A 10,986-nucleotide genomic window follows, 5' to 3' on the forward strand; every position below is an offset into this window, starting at 1 on the left:
ACTGTGAATATTCACACTTACAGAGAAAAAAATATACAGAGCAAATCTGCAAACAAACCACACAGCTTCCTCCTGCAGATTTTTTTTCTTCATCCTGTCTTAGTCCAGCAGTTTCCACGCTCATATGCATATTGCCTGCTCTGAAGACCACATACATCCATACCTTCAGGTTGCAATCCAAACAGCTGAGAATGACCAGGATTTCTTTACAAGCCTCAACCAACGTGTAAACCAGTTTGCCACCATTCCTGTCATGAACTCCATCCCTTCCTCACCCTCCCCTGGCATCCCAGGTAGGGAAGTTGCAGAGATTGGAATCAACCTTCAAAAGCTGAAAAACCAGAAAAAGCTGTGCAGGATTTTTCACGAGTCTGCTCAACATCATTCTGCCATCAGTCCAGTCTTCTTCTTCCTCTTTAGTTCAGCTTTATAAAGCTGGGTTTTTCTGGTTGCATTGTGTCATGCTTGGGACTTCTGCATAGATCCACCATTGCCCGGATCACTTGTTCATCATAGCTTTTATTTTTTTAAAACATAAATCATAAAGTGCAACGAGAAGGAAAGGCTTAAGAAGCAGAAAGCAAATTTGAAGAATCCAAACTTAATTGGCTTAAGCTGCCATTCATGCAATAGGTCAATAGTATCATTTGCAACTGGTTGGAGCAGTTAATACTGCAATGATCTGTTCAAAGTAGTCTCAGTTCCTCTTCTCTAGCAAAATCCTGCAGCATTTTCTCTATATTGAGTGCAGTGCTATAATCACACCACATGTAGTTGTAGCAAGAAGAAACCTCTGGGTCTGAAGCAAAAGACTGGAGGAGGAGAATAATATTTGCAATTACCTCCTTCTGTGGTCCTAAAGTTTTATCCAGGCCACATCTCCAGACACATCCATGTGCTGAAGGCCTTGCTAATCTCTAGAAAGTCCCATAGCCAGTTGTTTCACCCATTTACAGAGCTACGTGTGTTTCGAAAATGACTTGAGCATGCGACCTTTACGCAGCAGTGCAGCTATCCGCAAAGGCTGCCATGACTGAGAAGTTATTGGCGAGGTTTGGCCAAGCAAGAACAGAGGCTGTGTGCCTGCACTGTCCTTCCTCTCCCATTTCTCTCCTCTCTGCTGTTGCGGTTGGCAGGGATTTGAAGTTCATGGCAAGTAGCAGAGAACCCGGTCTTTGTTATTGCTGCCTAACTTAGGCAGACGCTGATTCTCTTTAGATTCCTTTAGATTTAGGTATTACTGTAGCTTTCAGCAACATACACACAAAACCCCCCAAACCCCTACAACCAAAATCCCCCCTCATTTCAAAAACAAACCCAGACCACAGACATACATGGTGTGCATGGTGTGTCCATGCCTCAAGTATCCCAAAAAAAGGTTAAAGACTAATTTCCTTATGGAAATCGCCAAGAGTCCAGAATCTCCAAGACAGTCACCACCTCACTGAACCAGTGCAGTGGCTGATCTATGGAGATTTTCCTTTCTGAAGGCACACTCATACAGACAAACCCTTCTATGTTGTAGGGACTCATTTCTTCCTCAAGCTATTCACCCTCATAGCTGCCTCTTTCTCTCTCCCCTGCACCCTAGCAAGGGACGATTCAGCTAGAGAGTTTCTTTAGCACTGTGCATCGCGGTGCTTTGCACTCTTCAAGATGGGGTCACAGGACTTTGAAGCCTGTCTTTGCATTGCCACAGATGTCCCAGATACAGACCTTCATCATTTCCCCTTCCCAAACACACAATCTTGAACAAGAAAAAAAATTGACTTCTACTTTTTAATTAGTATTTTGGTGAATATACAAAAAAACAAAGGATCAAGGCAGATGGCAAGTGGCAGACCTGAACTAGTACACTTTTGGAAGAGGCTTCACCTTAAAACGCTCTATACAGAGGCATATTTCACATGACACATGTAACTACTAAAGTGTTCACTAGGAAAGACACCAGATCAGTCTGGGCCAAAGTAAACAGCCTCTATTGAACTGAAGGAAAGCTGATGCAAGGACTGGATTTGGTTCAGTTAGCTCCTTGCTTACATTTTTCACGAGAGTTACTCGTTACCATTATTTGCCTTTTGTCTTACCTGATCTAGGGACTTGGAAGGGGAATTACACTGGGGGCATGACCATATACATGCAGGGACATGAAGCAAGAAGCATGGTAATCTAGGGGTGTGGTACAGCCACTTTCACAAAGCCAACTACAGCTGTTCTGCACAAATTCTAGTCTGTAGATGTGCGAAATCTTGTGTGATAACATAACAGCTTTTTGAAGAAGTCACTTGTTAGCAAGAGGAGTTTTCTTCTGGACTGGCACTTCTGAGTGCATGCAGTAGTTTCACCAGTGACAGGAGGTAGGCTTGAATATAGGCAGCATAATGCTGAAGAGTGAGCTAGCCTTTTATTGAGCTTGACTAAGCAACAGACTTTTTATCTGTGACATGTCTTTACTGCTGACACACTTAAACTCTTAGAGAATCTGCCTTATTCTAAGTCAAGGGGTGAGAGAGACTAAGAACAGAAGTTGAACAATAAAATATACTAGAAAGGTCTGCAGTCTTCTCCCTGGCGGCATCCGTCTTTATTGGTCACAGGATGCTACAGTTTTGCTCACAGAACCCTTGCTGGAGCCTTTAGCATTATGATTTACATTCAACCTAGTTTTAGAGAAAGATTTTTCTGCAGCGAACATATATGGACATTTTCCTTTCTGATGTCATCACAGAACAAATCAGATCGCTTCTTATCTTATGCGCCAAGGACTTCTTGCACAGTGAAAGGAGGATTGTGCCTCAGCCAGGAGGCATTAAGGCTGCAGAACAAGGGGCAAAGAAGGAACAAGAAGATTCCTTCCTGGAGTCATCAGCTCTGTGTGTCAAGTTTTTGGAGGGGCAAAAGTATATATGGGAGAGGTAGTGGGAAAACTTCAAATCCTCCACGGCACAAGCAGGAGATGAACAAGTGCTGTTTCACACGGTGCTTCAAGGCAGCGCTGAGAACACCAGGCCTTCAGTATTCAATTCTGCTCCAGTAGAACATGGTACCAAGGAGGACGCAGAACTGAAAAGACAAGAGTATTAAGTTCCTCTGCTCCCCATTTCCTTCTCCCCACCTCTCCCCCAGCCCCATTTAGTCCTACTGGCAGGAGAGAGCAACAGAAATTCTTGATAAGCAAAGGCAGAGGAAGTTTAAAGCTTTTTCTCTGCACAGAATCTTCACAGTGAAGAAAGAAAATATGTGCAGCCACAACTACTTGATTGGATCACTCAGCTCGCTGTGGATTATCTGTCATGAAGCTGCTGCACCCTGAGTACTTAAAACACTCATACAAAATCTTTGAACTAGAAACTGAATTATCTGACATGATTACTGTTTAGATGATCCAATACCCTTCACAGACAAGTATCTGCAAGCTGTGTTTGTTGGGTTGTGCTGCTGAGATGACAGCAGGCCACAGCAGGCTGGAAGACCATCTAGCTTTTCACCAGTGGAAGCCAGAATGAAGGGGAACTTGTAGCCCTGTTAGTGGAACAGGCTACAGGCAGATTGATGACGAATGAATAACTATAATCTACAGACATTTTAAATGCGTCAGTCCTGTCATTCACCTCCACCCAACAGGGTGTGGAATAGCAAGAAAAGAGAGGAGGAAATAAAGGCAAATATCAAGTACTCACAGTCCAGCAGAGGATGGCAAAACCAAACCAGGCAACACCCCATGCATGTGTGTTCATTGGACCAGAAATAGCATCATAACAACCCTGGAAGACAACCACGTATGAATCAACACCAGCTTTAAGCCTGTACCACAAGGTGACAAGCTTATTCACCTCCGAGAGAGACTGAGGTGGCATGCTCTTCTCTTATTGCAATTTGGGTAGCTCACAGGGTCTCAAGAGGACAACCCAGAGCTATGCCGCTTATTGACAATTTGCAGATAGCGCACCTGTTTCTAGCTCCAAATACAAAGTAGACCCATCTCAGAGACTTCAAGGACAACTTCCTGTGCTGTCCACTTGCCAAATATACATATATAACCAAACACAGCCAACACAGAATTGACCTCCAGAATCAAGAAGCTTTAGAGAAGTTTGGAAGCTTGAACACCTTCTAGAAGTGCTTACTAGCGCAGAAGTTAATGTTCATGACCCAGCAATCTGTCTGAACAGGACAAGCTGGTCTACTGAAAAATTCTGCTTGAGGAGAACTGCTGACTTGCTCACTCATATTGTATGTAGTCATCTTTGAGCTAAGTTTGATTCAGCTACTATCCATCTACATGTTGGAGATGTCACTTCTTACTGGTGGCATTGGGAGAATTTTCTTAATAGTTCTCTCTCCATTAGGAAAACCTTTATTGCAACCTATCTTGTGTTCGGCAACAGGGCCAGGACGCTACAGGTATTGCTTCTCCTCCAGAAAGCTTTTGAACACCTGTAGGTTACAGTAAAAGAGGAAGGCTATTCACAGTTTCCTTCTCTTTCAGCAAGGCACTTTTGACCAACAAAAGTTAACTGGAAAAAGTGGGGAGGATCTTACATTGCTGTTATAGTAGCCGGGGACTCCAAGCTTGCAGCCATCGAGGTTGACGGGAGACCCTTGGGCATCCATGACACAGCAATTGCGTGGCCAAGGGAAGTCGGCGTCGATGTACGTCTTTCGGAAGGCAGACGTGTACTCCTGCCAGTCGGAGGGGCCCCGCACCCCGCAGCACTGGTTCTGTGAGGTGAGAGAAGGGAATAGTCTTTATGGGCCCAGGTCACAGCCCTGCACATGGCTGGACCCTGCACATGGCTGGTTAGGCATTAACCACAGATTTATGGGAGAGATTTTTGAAGTGCCTGCCTTTGACAGTCTGCGATCTGATAAATGAGCTAAAGGGGGAGTGTGGCAGGACTTTCTCTAAGGTTCAAGGCAGATGCCGTCCTCTTTATTACCAAGTGGCCCCAAGGAGGCTTGAAATTCCAGGGCTGCAGAGCATTTAGTAATTAGTGAGAGTTCTCAGTGTTGTTATTACCTCAAGCATGAGTTTATCCCATGTCTTTGTGACCCCTTCAGTCATCCATTTGTCATTGTTATTGTCTGTATCTGCCTTCTGATACCTCTCCAGCATTTGCTTCAGGAAGAGATTCGGAGTGAGCTACAATTAAAAAAACAGAGAAAAATGTGGGAACTATGTGAATAAGTGACCAGGTAAAGCAAATATAGGGTTATTTGGGGTGGGTTTGTTTGCTGTTTCAGTGTCCTGCTAGAGAACAGGAATGCTGCTTCTCCCCTAGTTTTACACACAGGAGAAAAAAAGAGCAGGATTCGAGGAGCAGGAGCAACAAAGACATAGATCTTGAGCACGACTCTTAAGCAGGCTTTACCAGATGTCAGATCACAGGAGAAGTGCAGAAGCTATGGGTTACATTTGATATGTTGCTTGGAAATAAAGCACCACAAGTCATTTCCCTCCCTACCAGTATCTCCAACAACCCACATAATCTTTCTCTCACTAGTAACACTGCCTGGGGCAATGCTGAAGATTTGTCCTCTGCATGTATGATAATCAGTCTGTAGCTGAAAGAACAAACACTATATTGATGATTCAGCTAACCCACGCTATTATTTCCTTCACTACAAGGTTGTAAACATTTTAAAATGGTAAAAATAACAAAACTACATTTAAAAGAACAAAGTTATTCCTTGATTAGAATAATGACGTTGGAGACTTTCCTTGGGGAAGTCCTATTCTAACTCAGCAGTAGTCCTTTGAATTTATCCTGTACCACCATGCAGGTCATATACAACACTGAACAGGATCGCCATACACCCTAGAACTGCGACATTTCCCAGTGTGGCTGCAAGAACACACGAGAAAAGAAATACTCACAAAGTCTCGGTGAGTTGCTGCCGTGATGCAAGAAGCCATTTCAAATGCATAAGTGATCAGCATCAGAACGATATACTGTGAGAGACAGACAGCAGTTAGTTCTTGGAGAAACAGTTAAGCAGTTTTTTTTCAAGATTAAGTCTGAAACCCTGCTCAAGCCAAAGGAGGACAGGCTATCCTAGTCTCCTCAGTCCTCTCCACACTCCTGAACATTCATGTGGCCCTTCTCTGTGCTTGTTTCAGTTTGCAATCTGCTTTCTTGAAGGTGTATGACTGGAATTGTTCTCCATCTCACAGACAAGATTTCATCAAGACCTCATGGCATTAATACCACCCTGCCTCTGTGGAAAATACTTCACCTGATATATCCTAGAATAACATTTATCCTTTTATTTGTTGCATCTCAATGGCAATTCATTCTTGTGCTATGTTTCTTCCTTCCACTTTCACCTGACAGCTATAAGCTTTTCAGCAAGAAGCTGTTCATTCCTAGCTTGTACTTTGGGAAAAGAGAAGGTGCAATCTAGGGTGTTGTGCGGATCCTTCTGATTTTGCATCTTCAGATTTCCTCAGCACTCCTACTTTGTGAGCAAAGATCCTGTATGAAGACAGATCCTGAGGATCACCTTTCAGTCTATTTCACAATTTATCTTCCCTTCTCAGCACAATCCCTTTAACCTTTCCCATATTCCTTTTGGAGTTCTCATGTCTCTGGTTTTCCTCACACATTTTATAATGTCCTTCTTGGATTCAAGGCATTTTTTTCCTTCTTACCCCAGCTTCTGTCCCTTGTACATTCTCTTACCTCCTATACCACAGCCTTGGGTTTCAGCCCAAGACACCAAAATTCAGAGTTAAGAGAATTCTCTTCCCTCAGCTGTTAGCTGGCTAATTCCCTGGCACAAGAGTTCACATCTCTAAGTGTCTCCTGTTTAAAACAGACACCCTGCCATCCTACATGAATCCAAGAGAGAGTTGATTCCAGTGTGTTCAGCTCTACCCTTCATTACTGCAACCACAAATTAAGTTTCACCACTGCCAATCTGAAGGACTAAGTGAGAAATTGTACAGAGATTTGTTCACATCTTAACATTGTTCTTGGCTTATCCAGAGCTCTCTGTCCCCACCCCTGTAATTTCTGCCTGCCTGTTGATGTCTAATGTTCTCAATTGCACCCATATTTGGTATACTAACACATACTAATGTCTTGTACAGAAGTCATTACTTATCAGCTCCTAAACTGAATGGTATATGACAGTTGAAAGGCAGTAAAGGGTGGGGAGAAACAAGGATCTAAACCACATCCCAGCAACATCTGATTGCACAACTGATTCTGCATTGCTTCAGGGCAAGGTCAGGATCAAGTCAGTCAGCTGAAACCTCTATTGTGGCTTTTACCATTAATTTCCTCAACATTTTTGGAAGCTTCTCATGTATGTGTTCTCACAGGATTCACCTCATGAGACACCATAGCCATCATCAAAAGGAACCTTTTGCTTCTTATCACTAATAAAAGCTGTCCTTGCTCAGCATATGACTACCAAAGTGAGCAGGGAAACTGGCATCGTTGGTTTTGGTTTGGTTTTTTTTTTTTCAGTTTGGCAGCAACAGGTAGGTAAACATTACTACACTTACCACCAGCAGCAAGGTCCTGTTGGACGTAATGACTCCAATGATACCAAGGATAGACAGAGCAAGGAGTGCAAAGCCAACAAAGATGCCAATCCAGGCAGCAGCAAAGATGTCATCATTTTCTGTGGCTTCCAGTAGAGGGTAGAGGCCATGGGGATCCGACACAAAGAATATGCACTCTGCTGTCAGGGCAATGCCGCACATCTGAGAAGTGCAAGTTTGGGAAATCCATTAGATCAAGCTTGCCCAATGAAATAGCAGAGACAGAAAAAGAGGGAGACCATTTTCCTTTCATTCAGCTTCCTGCCAAACAGGAGCTACTCAACTTCTCCTCTGCCCAACTCTACAATCTCTTGTATTGTGCCTTCACAGAAGAACTGCAGGCAAAACTCACCCAGATTAGATCTGAGAGGGCATGAGGATGCTAAAGAAGAATTAACAGAACCTTTCCCATCACTATATGGAGGGAGGTGACTGGAAAGATGTTCATCTGCAGCAAGGGTTCTTCCCCTAGAACTCATATTAGTCTTGTAGATCAGCCCCTGCTGTTCCTTCCTGTCCCCTCCCCACCCAACTGATCACTTAGCACAGCTCTCTGTTACCCTTCCTCTCACACTTTACTTTTATCCCTTTAAAACTGCTGTTTTAAGAAGTGTCATACTAGAAATAAGCCTCCACCCATGCTTGTCCCACTTCGCTTACCCCAATGATCACATTCCCAAAGACTAATAGACCTTGCAAGATGTGTATGCCATCATCACTTTTTGCCATCTTTAACTCTTCATGCAACCTGTGAAAAACGAAAGACAGTCTTCAGTTAGACCAGTACAATAGGCTTCACTCAGAAATAGGAATTATCCATGAGGAGAAGGATAGACAGAACCTGGCAGGTTGTCTGTACACCTCCCACCCCTTGCTTCATAGTAGTTTCAGAGAAGAAACTTCTCCATATGTGAACTTGGTAACTCAAAATCTCCCTTGAACTACAGAATATAGGGACTGCGACAGAGGCAGCCAGTGTCTTTGGCTCCCTTTTAGGTAGGGTTTTAATCATCACAACAGCACCCATACAAACTTCATCTCATGATGTTGCACTTCACCTGACTAGAAACTGCAACTACACCCAGATGGACAGGGGACAAGGTCAGTGCCCTCACCTCTCTCCTCTTCCAAAGAAGCCAGCTTTACCCCAATGTATGCTATCTACCCCCGCTGGCTGTTTAATTTTGGCCAGCACTACCACAGGACTGAACTGGTAACCACGACACTTTAGCTGTTTCCCACACACATACCTACAGCACATGGTTTGGCAGCACATTGCTAAGGGTAGCCTCATCTCCCACCCATGCTGGGAACTGGAGCTGGGCTCCCTGTTCCTGATCAGGTGCGAAGGAGGGAGGGAGAAACTCAGGCTGTACCTGGCTCATGGGAGCCCAGCCAAGTAGCATTCCCACCAAATTCCTGAGCACACTATATCCTGCAGGCTGGGGCCTGGTGCCCCATGTTGAATTTATTCCCTTCCAGCGAGAATGGGATAAAGGCACTAGTCAAAGGTGTGAGACCTCTTGGAGAAAAGGCCCAGATGCCAGCACCAAGGATGTCCTTCTTTCAAAGGGACAGAGTGCCTGTGTGCATGGGGAGGGGGAGGTAAAAAAACCCACACCCAGAGACTGCTGCACTTGCTGGGTGGTTAAGAAATTATAAGCCTCAGAAGAAAGGCTGAAGTGGGCCCAACTCGAGCAGACAACAGGGAAAGCAGCTTGAACAAACCTCTTCTGCCAGAATACCTGCACTAGTGCCTTTTCTTGCTGGGGTTACTGACTGAGATTCTTCAAAGAAGCTGTTGAAAATAAGAGTAGACACAGCTGCCAATGAAGGGGAGTTTCTTGAGGAACAGATCATTGTGGGACCTCTCTAACATCACCTTCATGCCACCTTCAGCCTCTTCAGCAGCGGCCCTTTGAAGCTAGGCAGGACTTCCAGCAGTAACAGAATTTCCTACCACCCTTTCTGCAGTGGTTTTAGGGTTAGGCATGGAGAGATCTCCAGTGCTCTCACCAGTATGCCAGCAGCAGAGCACATTTGGCATGATAGCATGAGTGGGGATGGCCATTATTTCCAAGGCAAGAAGCCATTTTTATTCCCAGCCAGGTGGTTGGAGGCCAGCCTAATACATCTGAAACTCTACAGGTCTGTACTTGAATATGGCAGTCTCATAAGGTCAACCTGAAACTGTCCCTACTAAACTTGTTGACCAACCAGCATGCCCAGGGTCCACATAAAACTACCTCACAGGTCAGATCTGAGTCTGAGAAATGTTTGACCACATATAGTCTGCAATATAACACTGCAGAGTTCCAAACTTGAGATGGACACTGATTCTCTACTCATATTAAAATTGTAGAGACTACTGGCTAGCTCATGGATCTTCATGCTGTAAGCTCCAGAGATTTAAAAAAACACCTTTTAATTATTGCTAGCTAAGAGACATCACAAGTCAGGAAGCAGTCCAAAAAGCAAGGAAAGCTCTTCTCCTCAAATGCAGGCACATGAAGTCTGACTGCTACATGGAAAAACAGGTCTGCTCCAGCTGCTGTGTAGATAGCAGGGTTGAGTGTGCCATATGGCTAGCACAACAAGTAACATCTAGCATGATTAACAAAGTCACAACCCTTTCCTTAACATCACAGGAACCTCTTTCTCCCTCCCTTTCTCTCCTACAGACACCCCTGCAGTGTAATGACAGCACTCACACCTTCTACATGGGCTGTACAACAAGCCCAGGTGCTTGCCTCCCCAAAGGCTGTCTTTCTTCTCCTCCCTGGCAGGTAGGACCTAGCTCGCTCTTGCCTCTCCCTGGGCAGGTGCAGCTGCAGACATGCCAGCCTGAGAAAGCAAGCCCATCTCCTAGGCTACTGTAGCTGGGAGGAAAGCTGGACATAGTCACCACCACGCAGATATCAGTGGCAAGCTTCTAGGCAACCTAAGGTTCCCTAGTACCTTACCCAAGACCAATGGGATTGCAGGAGAGGAGGAAGTGGAGAGACCAGTAATAGAAAAAGGGAAGGAAAAGACTACTGTAGACCTAAAAATGAATACTGTAATGATGTTGCCATATTAGGATGAATCCTCCCTCTGCCTCCACATGATCAGCACCAAGTGCCCCTCTCCTGATAGCCAATAGCGTTTAATTTACGACGTAAGCAGACGGATGTGACGTTGTAAACCCAAGCTATATAACGCCGTGTCACCTATCAATAAATGCCATTTGCCGTCCACCACATTGGTGTCTGTGAGCTGATGGCCCGCGCAGACCCAAAGGTGGGGTCGCCGAGCCGTTCCTGAACCAGGTCGCTACGCCTCCGAAGGCAACAATAGTCAGTTTCTCAGTGTTCACTTCTTTCCCCTGAGCCACTTGTAGCAACCCTTTGCCTGGCCCTTTCTCTGTCGTAGAGGGTGTAGTATTAACATCATGA

At 44.8% G+C, this 10,986-nt stretch overlaps 1 protein-coding gene across 1 annotated transcript; it reads right to left on the bottom strand.

The window, feature by feature from the left end:
* Positions 1–3,012: 3,012 nt before the first annotated feature.
* Positions 3,013–8,293, bottom strand: UPK1B (uroplakin 1B). Its single transcript, XM_010182416.1, has 7 exons — positions 8,213–8,293; positions 7,514–7,714; positions 5,879–5,953; positions 5,021–5,143; positions 4,543–4,722; positions 3,681–3,764; positions 3,013–3,063 (listed from the first exon to the last, which is right to left on the bottom strand). The coding sequence occupies exons 1-7, from the start codon at positions 8,279–8,281 to the stop codon at positions 3,013–3,015; spliced, it is 783 nt and encodes a 260-aa protein (XP_010180718.1). The 5' UTR covers positions 8,282–8,293.
* Between the last annotated feature and the right edge of the window lie 2,693 nt (positions 8,294–10,986).

This window comes from Mesitornis unicolor, unplaced genomic scaffold (assembly GCF_000695765.1).
Source record: "Mesitornis unicolor isolate BGI_N332 unplaced genomic scaffold, ASM69576v1 scaffold17784, whole genome shotgun sequence".
Taxonomy (NCBI): domain Eukaryota; kingdom Metazoa; phylum Chordata; class Aves; order Mesitornithiformes; family Mesitornithidae; genus Mesitornis; species Mesitornis unicolor.